The sequence below is a fragment of the Indicator indicator genome, chromosome 3, assembly GCF_027791375.1.
Source record: "Indicator indicator isolate 239-I01 chromosome 3, UM_Iind_1.1, whole genome shotgun sequence".
In the NCBI taxonomy this organism is placed as follows: domain Eukaryota; kingdom Metazoa; phylum Chordata; class Aves; order Piciformes; family Indicatoridae; genus Indicator; species Indicator indicator.
This window is the reverse complement of record NC_072012.1, coordinates 50,248,021-50,261,951: the sequence shown is the minus strand read 5'-3', so window position 1 is coordinate 50,261,951 and position 13,931 is coordinate 50,248,021. Positions and strand designations below refer to the sequence as shown.

At 41.7% G+C, this 13,931-nt stretch overlaps 1 protein-coding gene across 1 annotated transcript; it reads right to left on the bottom strand.

Moving 5' to 3' along the window:
• Positions 1-97: 97 nt before the first annotated feature.
• RAB21 (RAB21, member RAS oncogene family) lies at positions 98-13,645 on the bottom strand. Its single transcript, XM_054399461.1, has 7 exons — positions 13,496-13,645; positions 6,718-6,777; positions 6,439-6,546; positions 4,328-4,391; positions 3,392-3,446; positions 2,892-2,980; positions 98-1,605 (listed from the first exon to the last, which is right to left on the bottom strand). Exons 1-7 carry the CDS (start codon positions 13,643-13,645, stop codon positions 1,466-1,468), a joined length of 666 nt encoding a protein of 221 aa, XP_054255436.1. The 3' UTR covers positions 98-1,465.
• Between the last annotated feature and the right edge of the window lie 286 nt (positions 13,646-13,931).

Here is a 13,931-nt window from a genome sequence, read left to right as displayed (position 1 = left end):
CAGAACACACCCACACCACTCAATGCATTCAAATGCAGTCCTAACTCTACCCTTCAGAGAAAGGAAAGCCAAGGAATATTCTATTTTGTCATAGACATCACCTTTACTGTTTTTCCAAGCATGACAACTTAAGTAAAAAAAAAAGTCAGAGCACAAAACATTTTGAAGTTTCAGCTACCACCATTTGTGTTTCCTTGTGATAGTAGTTCACATTTTTTTTCTGAACACCCTCCTCCCAAAACTTAAGTGAGCTTCAAAATACTTCACAAGAGAAAGAGCAAGTCAGGAATAAGTTCAGTTCAGTCTACCATCTCTCCAAGTTACAACTGCATCTGGCACATCTTCCACTTCATCACTCCAAATCAGAAGCAGTTCTGGTAAACGCCAATTCATTTGTTCACTCACACCCTGCTGCAGTACAGGGGTGGGGGAAATTATGCTCATTAATAGTCTGTAATGCTGTCTTGAGACACAAATGTATTAATGCAGCTTGGGAGTTTCCCAAGCATCTGGCTTACTGGCTACCAGAACAGATGAGGGCTAAACTTGCTTTGACTTTCTGGGGACATTCCAAGAGGCCAACAGAACTGCAGGCAGGATATATGCATGCACCAACTGTTCCAGCTGGGAGTCCAACACCTCCATGTCAAACAGCAGCCTAAGGAAGGATTCTCCTCTTGCTAAGGGAATACTCTAAATACTGCTGCTTGCCATCAAAGGCTTCAAAAAATTTTTTGCTGTAGCTATGAATGTAGCTGTTTTCAGGCTGAGGGAACAGAATGAGCAATTCAACAGTACACATGAAAAGCATCTTTCACTGACTGATTCACTTCACAACCACTGACAAGACTGATGTACAGATTTCTGCACCTGCAACTGTAAAAGCAGATAAAATATTAAATATGTCATTTACAAGGGTATTTTACCAGCTTGGCATACAGGATGAACAGAATATATCAAAGTAGTTGACAGTTATAGGCTTGTGGAGGCCCTGCAAAAATATTACTTCAGATATCTTCAAATTTAAGAAGAAAACCCCCCCCCCAAAAAAAATCAGTTTGCATTTTTTTTTAAGAAGTGATAGAATTCGGATTGACCACAAAATACAAAGAGCTGCTGCAAAAAAACAGATACCATTCCACAACAATGTATATAAGTTATTAAATAATGATCTGATTTAAAAGAATATAAATGAAGCCTTTAAGTAGGTCTTTTCTACATGCATATTATTCCTTATTAAAGAAAAAATATGTAAAAAGGCCCTTGGTAATTGCTTTGTTAAACCACTGTAGAAAACGCCAATTCTCTGGTCACAGACGCCACTAGTTTAGCACTTAAGGTCTCTGCAATGTTACATGTGATTATTTTTAAATACTGTTAATTCTATTACTCCATTGGTAAAGAACGTGTGACTTGGAATATGGCAGTCTCCATCTTGAGAGGGCAGTGATGCACAGTTCTACAGTTATCCAGAAGAACAACAGCCTCCGCTGCTCTGTACTTGTGGCTCGTCGTCGATGATCTGTACGCCTCGCCTGGCTGTTCCGGACTGACTGGAACCGTTGCCTCTTGCTCTCTCTTCCACTTGAGCAGTTTCTATCATTCCTGTAAAAGGAAGAAATGTATGAGGTGACATTCCACTGCATTTTCACACACTCTCAGATCTTAATCTAAGTTCTGTGCACAAAGTTCAAGCCAGACTGGTTTGGTTTGGTTTCCCCTCTGTTATGCACAAGGGCTCAGGTGTCACACAGCACAGCTACATGAACACACTGACATCTTCCAAAAGCATAACAACACCCAGCAGCTCTGCTTGACTAAGGGCAACCTTAGATAGAACCACAGAACTGCTGGGGTTGGAAGGGACCTCAAGGATCATCCAGTTCCAACCCCCCTGCCATGGACAGGGACACCTCACACTACAGCAGGTTGTTCACAGCCACATCCAGCTTGGCTGCAAAAACCTCCAGGAATGAGGCTTCCACCACCTCCCTGGGCAACCTGTGCCAGTGTCTCACCACCCTCATGGGGAAAAACTTCTTCCTAAGGTCTAATCTGAATCTACCCATTTCTATGGGTAGATGCCCTGATATTCTGGGATTGGTAATTTCAAAGAAAGATTTACACATCCATATCAAGAACATTCTGTTAGAAAAGGAAATAAAAACACAGCACACATCTACCACTCCCCTTTTCACAGAGCCGTAGAACTGTCAGGGTTGGAAGGGACCTCAAGGATCATCTAGTTACAACCCCCCTGCCATGGGGACCACACTACTTCAGGTTGCTCAGAGCCACATCCAGTCTGGCCTTAAACCTCCAGGGATTAGGCTTCCACCACCTCCCTGGGCAACCTGTTCCAGCATTTCCCCCTCCCCAGAGCCCAAACCTGCTCTACAGACATGCAGGTTTCGCTTAAATTAGCAAAATGAATAGGACCATTTCCCTCTGTTAGGCTTTTAACCCACATTTGTGACCTACACCATTTGCTTAGACTGCTGTGTATGATTTGCATCATTGCAACTTTGATTTGTAATTAGCATCATTTGAGAAGCTTTTTCGAAAGAGGTTGAACAGAGGGTTTGAAGCAGGCAATAGTGAAAGACCACTACACGTATGATGTGAGGTTACAGTTTACACACACAGTCAAATGGTTGTCAGTGCTCCAACAAATGACAAAAAGATCTTTTTGGAGCACAAGCATGGATCTGCAATGCTGTAATCATCTGTGCATCAGGCTTCTAAAGCTGTTACAGTACACAAATGGCTTGAAGGAGACTCAGATGAAGTCAGTTCTTAGTTTACAGGAGGGCTTTTTCCTATGGTTTTAAGGATTCTGAAGCCTTGAGCATCTTGTGAATAAGCTCTTGAGTAACCTGGAGAATACCTACTTTTACAAAGGTCAAGAAACAGTTCCTCAATTCCTTTGTTCTGTTTAGCTGAAGTATGATAATGTTTTGCTCCAACAGACTCAGCATACCTGTAAAAACACAGAGAACTTCATTGTACCAAAGGACTTCCATCTCTCTAGGCTGCTTCACATGAAGCAAAATGATAATCACAAGAGATTTTACTCCAAATTCAGAGTTAATCTACACATGTTGATTTATTATAAAAATGTAATTATGTGGCTAAAACTGCCATGACTGAACATTAGATGCAATAAGGACATTTTTGGGTCTAGAAATGCATTTAAACTGCAAATGTTGACTTCAGTCAAGTTACACTTTGGTCAGTAAGGACATTCTGGGACTCTGGTACTAACAGAACACTTAACACCACAGCCAGCTACACACTGCTGCTTTATGCCTGCCAGTTGTTAACAGCATCACAAGTTCATTCCTCCAGCATAGTTCCACAATGACTGTTTCTATTAATTAGTGTGACTTACGTTTCTGCTTCTTGAACCAAAACATGTCTCTCTTTTTCCAAGTCTATTTTGTTACCTGTTGAAAACAAGTTAAGCTTTCAAGTCTTTATGGACCAAAATGACCCAAAAGCATGCAGCAGGTAATCACTGTACCCCAGCATTATCTTACAAGCTGTCCCAGTAAAGACTGACTCCTTACACAGGTCAGTATGGAACACAACAATATGATTTAAGAATCCCCTTCCACTCAAGCATTTACAGGCAACAAAGTTTTACTTTAGTAGAGGGATCAGGATAGCTAAATACCTCTTTAGAACCTACCAATTTAGCCTTCTCCTTTTCTTGCATAGTTTAATAGCAGTTTGTGTGTGGCAAAGGTAGATTTTGTAGACTATCATAGAATCAGTCAGGGTTGGAAGGGACCACAAGGATCATCTAGTTCCAACCCTCCTGCCATGGGCAGGGACACCTCACACTAGATCAGGCTGGCTACATCTAACCTCCTGAAAGTGCTTTAATCACTAGACCACATTTAAAATCTAACCCCAGCAATTCTGTTACATTGTTTGCATTGAAATATTGAAGCTTTAAGACTCATTCCACACCCCAAGCACTTGATAAACAAACAAGCATCTAGTCTATGCCACTGAGAAGAGTTAAAATAATGTTTGACTACCTGCAAGAAGGGTAATACACATTGGAAGTTTGTTTCCTTCTTAAACTACAATCTGCAGGTGTCTATACCATGCACTTCTGACATGGTGTACCATGAAACAGCTTGTTTGAAAAAAATCAATTCATTTCCTCAATGTGATCTACTGAAAGTTCTAGCTCTAACTGAATGTAAATAGGGAATGAAGAGAAGCTTTGCCCCTTCACATGCACAAGGTGTCAAAGCAGTGTTAATCAAAAGAAGTTTGATTCAGTCAAAAGAATCAGATATTAAACCAGACTTACCTACTATACATAAACAGATTTCATTGCCCAACATTTTCCTTAATTCCTTCACCCAGTTTTTTACCTGCAAGAAGAACACTGGTGAGTTTATTTTCCCCTTTACATACTACCACCTTAGGCACTGCAGAACTGACCCATTTCCTTCAACTGTTTACTCTAAAACTTGGAACAAGCCTGTTTGGAGGAACATAACACAAAATACTCTTTAGATAGCTACACAGGTTTAGTTCAATTGAAATTAAGAGCAAATGACTTGGATAAAAGGTTCAATTACTCCAGAAATACAACTCACCACACTTGTGTTAGACACACTCCAAAGAACAAGTTCACTGCATTGGTCACTTTAGGTGAGGCATGAGGTCTTTTAGCAACAGGCACTTACTGCCTGATCACAAATGGGACTTTAAAAGCAGAGGTACCTGAACTGAGCTCTTCAGGTTAGATTACAACAGATGGGACAAGAGTGTTGAGTCAGCTGGTGGTAAGGTATCTCCTATCAATTCTGTGGCATGCTTCGAAGTTGTACAATCACTACACTAACTTAGGGACTGCTATTTTAAGGGAATTCAAGTTGTGAAGAGATGCAGTCACTGGAAGAACCTAAAAATAGTTAGGATACATGAAACAGAGGTGGTTACATGGTAGCTTCTGAGGAAAAGGGAACCTTGCTTTGCAGAACTGAAGTGCTTCATTATCACAATGTTACTAAGTAAGGCTCAACATAAAAAGGTACAAGTTGAGGCATTACTTGAAAGTCATCAGCATTCTGCAGATGGGGGAAGAGTTCAACTGCTAGCACAAGTCCTTTACTTTCCTCCTGTGGCACTACATCCTTACGCTGCTCCTATCACTGCTAACCCAAGCCTTGTCCATACAACCACAACTTCACAGAATTGTCAGGGTTGGAAGGGACCTCAAAAGTCACCCAGTTCCACCTCACACTGCATCAGGTTGCTCAGAGCCACATCCAGCCTGACCTTAAAAACAGGGCAACGTGTTCCAGTGTCTCACTACCCTCATGGGGAACAACTTCTTCTTAAGGTCTAATCTAAATCTCCCCTCCTCTAGCTTAGAGCCACTCCCCTGAGTCCTCATCACTCCCTGACATCCTAAAAAGTCCTTCACCTGCTTTCTTGTAAACCCCTTCAGATACTGGAAGGCCACAAGAAGGTCACATCAGAGCCTTCTCTTCTCCAAACTGAAGAACCCCCAACTCTCTCAGTCTGTCCTCACAGGAGAGGTGCTCCTGCCCTCTAGATGATCCTCATGGCCCTTCTCTGGACACATTCCAACTTCTTATTCTGCACAGAAGTTTGAGGAGGATTTGAATTCTAAACATCTGTTCTGAGAAAACAATGTTTCCATACCATGTATGGCAGTTTGAGTTCTCAGATCTGTGAAAGGTCATGTCATTTAGTATCTTCTAGTAAGCTGGTTCAGACAGAGATCTGTATGGCATACTGCCACAAGAGTACTGGTTTATGTTCATAGCTTGTCACACCTAACTCACATCTAATTCTGTTATTCTTTGAGCAACCCTGCTAGAAACTCAGCAGAGTGAAAAAGTAAGGTATGTATTTTCATTACATCATCTACATTTGCAGATCAGAATGGTTTGGGTTGGAAGGCACCTTAGGGATCATCTAGTTCCAACCCCTCAGCCATGGCCAAAGATGCTTCCCTCCCCCAAGAGGGGATCTGATCAATGTGTATCAAAAGCTGAGGGCTGGGGGTCAAGTGGAAGGGGCCAAGTTCTTTTGGGTGGTGCACAGCAATAAGCCAAGGAACAATGGAGACAAACTTGAACAGGAAGAGAAACTTCTTTCCAGTGAGGGTGACAGAGCCCTGGAACAGGCTGCCCAGAGAGGTTGTGGAGTCTCCTTCTCTGGATGCATTCCTGTGTAGACTCCCCTGGGTGCTGCTGCTCTGGCAGGGGGGTTGGACTGGATGATCTCTTGAGGTCCCTTCCAACCTCTAATATACTGTGATACTACCAGACCAGTGCAATATATACAGCTATTGCTGAAAACAAAAGATTCCCATTTACACATTCCCATCACAGATTACCTTTCCATCAGTTCACATCTCAGAGGTAAAAATCTGTCCAGTACCTTTTGAAAAGAGTCTTCATCTGTTATATCATATACTAGAATTGCTCCATTGGAATCCCTGTAGTAGATCGGCCCCAAGGCATGAAATCTTTCTTGGCCAGCTGTATCCTGTATTTAAAACACATGTGTTGGCATTTAAGACAAAAGCAAACAATGCTTCAAGCAACTCCAAATACTTTGAAGTTTTACTTCTAAAAATATTTGAGTTGTATAGCTAAGCAATTTTTCAGGAGCATATTCTATTCAGCTAGGGGAGAGAAAATAGGGAAGCAAACATACCCATATTGCAAGGTTTACTCTTTTCCCACCAATATTTAGCTTCTTTGTAAGAAAAGATGCCTGGAAAGCAAAAGAGATTAGAGTTAAGTTTTACACACAAATGCCTCATTCGACTTCAAATTAATTTACTAATAAAAACAATTGAATCAATAAAAGATTTCTGGCTCAAAACACTCTTTAACACAGAAGACTGAGTCAATACTAAGTCAGTTATTTTACTTCTGTTTCCCAGGAGTCTATTCTAAATAAATTTGGCTTAAGAAATTATTTACTACCTTTTTTTTTTCTGCTGCTGTTTTGAATGATTTCAGAAGGATCAGAGTTGTTTGGAAAGATCCTGAATACACAACAGTAGTAACTCTAAGCTGAACTTGAAACATTTCACAAGAGCACACAAAGTTTGGGTAGGAACCAGCCTAACAGGATTTTAAATTAGCAAAACAGTTCACTCCTGGTAAGCTATTAGGACAAAATAAAAGAATTTGAGTTTATTGCTAAAAGTCTCAGAAGTATTCTGCAAGTTTCCTTGCTTGTAACTTTCTCTTCTTTTTGCTGAAGTGAGCTCACAACACTCCTCTGGCTTTAGGAACAGCAGTGTGGTTTGGGGTTTTCGGTTGGGGTTTTTTTGGACACTGTTCCTGAAGGCTCCACGATATACTTCTCAACTAAGACACAGAAAGAAAGCAAGGATAAGAAAAGCTGCTCTAAGAATTCCACAAGGCTAACTTATGAAAACATTTTATGGGCCCATTGCATACTGCAAGATTAGTCCAATTTCAGTAACTTGAGAGTCTGTCTCTGCTCTAAGCCTGCACGAGCCACATTTTGAACCACCACCTCTGTTACCAAGTGTATCATTCAGTGTCTAAAAAAGGACTTTAAAATTTACTACAAGTTTAATAGGCTAGAACAGGGTCTGAAAGAGTTGATACATTAGGAAACTGCTCCTCCCATTCTGAAGATTAATACTGACAGGTTACTACCAGACCGACCATTCAGTTGCCAAGGGTTAACTTCCATCTTTTTCCTTAAATTATACTCAGTTTTCCTTTCAGCTTTGGTTCAACTTCCATTTGGATACTAACAAGTATTCAGTGGTATTTTATGATACAGCCATCCTAGATGATTTTAGGCTGGGCTGTGGCAGCTCAGCATGAGATCTTTGTGTGAGCACTGACCAGTCATTGAACTAACTACAAGTCACATGGATTTGGAAAGTATCAGATCAGCTGCTTGGACTGACTTGCTGCTTAACTAATCAGCAACCAGTACATAAGCAGATGACCACAGAAGTTCAACTTACACCAGCCTAAACTACTGTGAAAGTGCCTCTCTGGAGCGCTGCCTGTATTACAGTTCAAGTCATCCAACACTCAGCTAGCATCTGTATGGCCCAAGAAAAAATTTCTTGAATCCTCTCTCCAATAAGTTGTTCCTTACCCCAAAGCTTTCCATGAAGTCTGATAAACCAAACAGATAGAGAAGACAGACCAGAGCAAAGAAACAACACTAAAACTTCCAAGAGCAGATAGCAAGGAACTAATCACTATGACCATTGTATTCCAACATAATTAAAGCATTCATGAGACCCTTTTAGTCTACCACAAAGTGGCACAAGTCAACATCAAGAAAAAGATCCAGACAACAGTTAAAGTAACTTGTAACAAACAGCTTAACAGCAAAGCAGCAAATCTTAAAACAAGGAAAATTTTCATTATCTTTATTAAAACTCTGCAGAAAGTAGTTTATGGCTTTTAGCCAGCTCTCCCTAAGGATTGTGATCAGTGTAATCAATTTGTTTGACACCAGAGCTGACAAGTGAAAAGCTTAGATGTGGCTTCAGAAGTTTTAACTTCAGAAGTTTTAACACCTAGGCCATGGTAAGAGAAGGTATGGTTAGGCACAATGAATCAAGCTACCTGACAATCTTTTATTGATCTGCTGTACTACAATACCTGATACTCTATTGTAAATCTCAAAGGAAAAACTCTTCTGAGCACTGTTTGCTTTTGTCACAACACCAACAATCTGATCTGCTCAGCTGGTAAGAATTTCTTGGCAAGCAGTGTTTGAGAATCACATTTCTGGACCAAAAGGCAGAGAAGTCCTTCACAGAAACAAGATGTATGTTAAAAAAAACCAAAACACAGAACTCAGTATCCATAAAGTTACATCATGACTTCAAACATGAGCCAAATTAATCACAGGAATCTTTACTATCTGACAGCAAATATTAAAGTAGCCTTATCTTCACAGGTAAGTTTTACTTAAGTATCAGAGGTCTTCCATGTCACTACAGCTGTGTTCTAACACTAAGAACAGAGCACTTCCCTCCCTATATACCCAAGGATTGGAAAGCATACATTCAAGTAAGGATTTTTTTTTCAGGAGCCAATAAAATCACAAGAGACTATGGCAAGTATATTTAGAATTCAGCTACTATGCTTGCTGCCTTACTTGCTGAATTTGTACCAGTGTTGTCAACGGGCTCTGTCCTTCAATTAACAGGTGTTGGGAAGTTTGGCATATTTGCCATCAGTGAAGTGCATTTTACAAGCCACAGTGGCAAATAAAGACAAACCACCTAATATCTACCTTTTCACACACACACACCCCCCCTTCAACACCCATTTGTGTCATGGAAGAGAGCAAAGTTACTATTCTTCACTCATTCTGAGGTTAAAGAGTAAAAGAAGAGATGAGCGGGTGAACAGCAGGACTAGGCATTTCTAAATAAATTGAGGGGGAAATCCATCATCAAAATAAGTGGCTTTAGGAACCTGGTTGAGGACAAAAGTGCCAAGAGTATCAAAGCCTTCAAACAATCAGTAGAGTCTAGACAGTATTAGGTTAAGGAGAAGACTCAACTTTTCTAATCTTGTGAGAGCTTACCAAATTCAGTGCTAGGTTTAAGTCCAAGATGTGACTCAACTTACAATCAGGAACTCCTTTCCACATTATTTCCATTATCATGACAATTCATTTCTGCTAGGACTTTCAAAACCCCACATTTATAGGACAACAGTTAATTCAAAGATAAGTAATCTCAAACAGCTCTTTGAAGTATTTTGACTCTGTCTTATGACTTGTCTGAAGAATACTAATAACCACATTCTTTTCTTCTAAGTCTACAAGAGCTGACTCCTTCATGTGCCTGTAGGAAATGCTTTAATTTTCTTCTGAAAGAGGTCAGTTTCATGTGTCCATCAGGCCCAAGGGAGCTGATAAAGGAGTCAGAGTGGAACACAAGGACAACCCAGCCAGAAAAGATTCTCTTGAAACTCACTGAATAAAAGCAGGTGCATGGCACCTGCCCCTTGAGTGCTTCATCTTCAAGAGGCAAGCAAGGCATGGGAACAATGCCTGTACCACTGAACCTCCTCCTTGCATTGTCCTCCCCACCCTCCCCCACTTACCTTCGGCAGCCATAGACAACTTTTCCAGGTTATGCTAGTCCAGCAGAGCTCTTTGTATCATTTGATTAACATAGCATCCACAGCTCTCCTGGGGTGGATATTTTGCAGTCCTCCACACATTCGAGAGTTTGTACACAAAAGGTTTATCTTGATTAACTGACTAGAAATGTCCACACAAATTTTTATTTTTACTACCTGGACAATAGGGTTATTATTAGATTTTCCAGCACAGTTCACTTAGTATCAATTTATTGCTTAGAATTATTTCATCAAGGAAAGAGCATTGGCCTCAACATTTCAATCAATGGGAACCAATTCTAAGCCCAGGTCTGACAACAGGTTATAAATTGTATTAATTGCTTGCAAAAAACCCTACCTTTCCTGAATCATCTTTTCCACATTATTCTAGATAAATGTTTTCTTACGTGAATCAGTTGCTACCTTAATTTCAATTTTAAGATGATCAATATCTTAAGTGCATGACCTGAAGCTAGCATAATTACAGCAACACATGCCAGCATGCTCCTAACCTCCAAGGAAGCTCCCTTTAGCTTAGGGAAAGGGGGGTGGGAAGCAAAGAGAAACAGCTCCTGTTTGCTAAAAGCCTTCTGTTACCAGCCCAAAACTAACTCTCCTGCTTGGGTGTACACAGGTTAACTTCACAATGATATTTGAATGTTAGAATTCAGATAGGATAGCATGGAATCATAGAATCAGTCAGGGTTGGAAGGGACCTCAAGGATCATCTAGTTCCAACCCCCCTGCCATGGGCAGGGACACCTCACACTAGACCAGGCTGCCCAGAGCCACATCCAGCCTGACCTACATGAAAGATTCACAGTAACCGATTTAAAGGCTTGCTCTGCTCTCCCCCATCATTGGGTTCACACTGCAGGAAGCAGCAGCCAAAATTTTTATTTAAAGTTTCCAGAAAGCAAGTCTCACCACTCTTTTTGCTGCAGTCATATTGGAAAAAATAATTATCAAGTGCCTTTTTTTTTAATCCAAGTCAGCCCTTTGTGTCAGAATCTAGTGATCTTTTTTTATATGATTCATCACTGTGGCTGCTTTGCTGAAGGAGGAGATAAGTATTTATCTAATTTTGTCTTTATTGGAGCAGAAGTAATTTGGTGCAAGGCTTTAATGCCATGAAAAAGAACCAACATATCAGATTAAGGCTTTAATCTTAAAAAAATGCAGAAATGTCACTTCACTGCTTAATCACAGTTTTTAAGGGATGACTTCATTTGCTAGTGGAAGAACTTCATAAAAACTTCCTTGTGCACCCGTAAGGTGTATGCAAGCAAGGTAACACTTTGCACAAGACACAGAGGTACAGTAAGATGCAAAAGCTTCTGACAGGGCATTTTACAATCAGTAAGAAATAAATGCAGCTAAGGAGGCATGGAATAGAAAAGCAAATGAGAAAAAACAGTGCAGCCAATTATAAGATACAGGCAGTAAGGAGAAACCTAATCACAGTGGAGAGACAAAAATCTCAGTATCAAGTGCAAGCGTGAGCACATGCTTCCACTCCTCTACAAGCACACACAGCCAGCCAGTCAAAACCAGAACTTCCCAAGCCACAGCACCTAGAGACATTTTCCTGTCAACACTCCGGAGCCATTTAAAGGCCCACATTATAACATTTGTGCCCCAAGTCTGTGTTACAACTCAATTCAGGTTTTTCCACTACAGATTTACAAAACAAGATTAACCAAAATGAAAACAACACCAACCCACCCACCCCCCCCAAAAAAGCCACAACAAAACAAACAACCACCAAAACCCAAACAAACCAACAAGCTGCATCACATGAGAAACCATACAGCATGGGGCATCAGAATTCAGCTACACACGACCATTTCAATGCACTTCAGCTGATGGTTTGCTTAGTGCTACACCAGGTGAAAATTAGAGCTGCAGCTCTGACACAAGCTGCTATTAATTTCTGTAGCATACCAAATATTACTCACTCTATGGCCGAGTTACAATCAGCTTGCTGTAAATACATGTTCCTAGTAAATCTACCAACAGATTCAGGGGGAAGACATTTAAAACACATTCTTAATTTTTTATTGCAAAAACGGGGCAACAGCATCTGTTTATGAAACATTCACAGCATTGTTTCTATTTCACCTCTAATGTTTCACAGGAAAGTTTCACTATTAACCACTTCCAAGCCCATAAGAATCTTCCCCTAAGTGTGCAAGAATGGTGCAGCACTACCCTGAAGCTCTTTTTGTTGTGTACTTCTACTATTTGTTGTGTATTTCAAAGAACTTCAAAAGTAATTAAAAAATCCACTAACAGCCCACACGGTGGCAAGGTTTGTTTCTTTTTTTAACAAAAAGCAAAACTAAACGGTATTAAGAGCAGCACACAGTAGAGTGCTAAAACCACTTTTCATACAGATGCTCACCACTGCTAAAAAACAATGCCCTGCAAGTGGTGAAAGTGTAAACAGAAAAAGCATGCAGAGACATCCCAAAGGACTTGACACACAACTCGAACTGAGATTTAAAAAAAAAAAACCACGTTTTTCAGAGACCTTATACAACGTGTTTTATTTTGTAACATCACATAGATGCCATTCAGTGCTAGTAGGTAACAGGAAAAGAGGACTTTTAAGCAGACACCCTGTCACAATTTCACAAGCAGAACATCACTTTTCAGTTCTTTCCAAGCTGGCAGACAGATTCAGGCCAAAAATTCAGGGAGATACCATGGCAAGCAACTAAGCCTTAGGCACCTTCTCTGTTATTAAATCACACACCTTAACCTTATAAGCCATTTCGGGAAAGCTATCCTCTTCAAACGGCACTATTGAGGTGGTTCAAGCATTCGGGCATGAGGAAGACTATTATTAACAGGAATGAAGCACATAGGAAACACTTAGTCATCGGACCACTGCCAATGATGACAGTAACATCACTTTCAAATCATACTTTGCAACACTTAAATGAGGACATTCGAACATATAACTGGATAAAACTAGTAGTTAGCATTCAGAATAACCATGAGGCCTTTTAAGTACTGAAAACTTAAGTGTGAAGCGAAAAAAAACGAACAAGAAAATAAGCTCCCAGCAAACTGGGCAGAGGACAGCCACCACATAAACCCGGCTGCGGCCACTCCGGCCACACTTAAGCAGTAAACAAGACAGCAAGCACCAAATCCCTAGTGCGGGCTTACAGAGCGACAATCCACGAGCACTAGGGCGGAAGGGACAGGCCAGCACCGGCCAGAAACCCTAGAAAGTGTGCAAGGGGAGGAGAGCAGCGGACATTCCCTTCGCCACCTCACCCTAGCCCAGGGGATCAGGGCAAAGGCTCCCCGCCCGCCCCCGGCCCGGTCCGCACCTGCAAGGTGGTGATGTGCTTGTCGTTGAACTTGTTCTCGCAGTAGCGCAGCACAAGGGAGGTTTTCCCCACGCAGCCCTCTCCGAGCAGCACCACCTTGAAGGAAAAGCTGCGGCCTCCGGCCGCCGCACCGGTCCCCGCCGCCGCCATCCGTGCCCCGCCGGCAAGCCGGGCCGCCGCCTCACATCAACGGTCCGCACCGCGGCCGCGGGGCGCCACCGCCCACCGGGACGGCGACCCGCGGGAGAGTGAAAGGGGAACCGCGGGGCGGGAGCGAGAAGGGGAGGAGAGAGAAGGGTACCGCCGAAACCCCGTGGAGACAACGCCTGGGAAGAAGACACCAGGAACCACAACGTTACAGCACCCGACGGCCCCGCTGCCCCTAATGGCGTCTCCTTCCTCCTACGTCAGGCGCCGCTCGGTCACGCGCTCCGCC

Bases quoted from the DNA above. Each gene is read 5' to 3' on its own strand.
- RAB21 (XM_054399461.1), bottom strand. From the start codon at position 13,645: ATGGCGGCGGCGGGGACCGGTGCGGCGGCCGGAGGCCGCAGCTTTTCC. The intron at 6,547-6,717 runs GTATGTTTGCTT...TTTTAAATACAG, and splicing joins GAGTAAACCTTGCAATATGG to GATACAGCTGGCCAAGAAAG. The intron at 3,447-4,327 runs GTAAGTCTGGTT...TGTTTTCAACAG, and splicing joins AATCTGTTTATGTATAGTAG to GTAACAAAATAGACTTGGAA.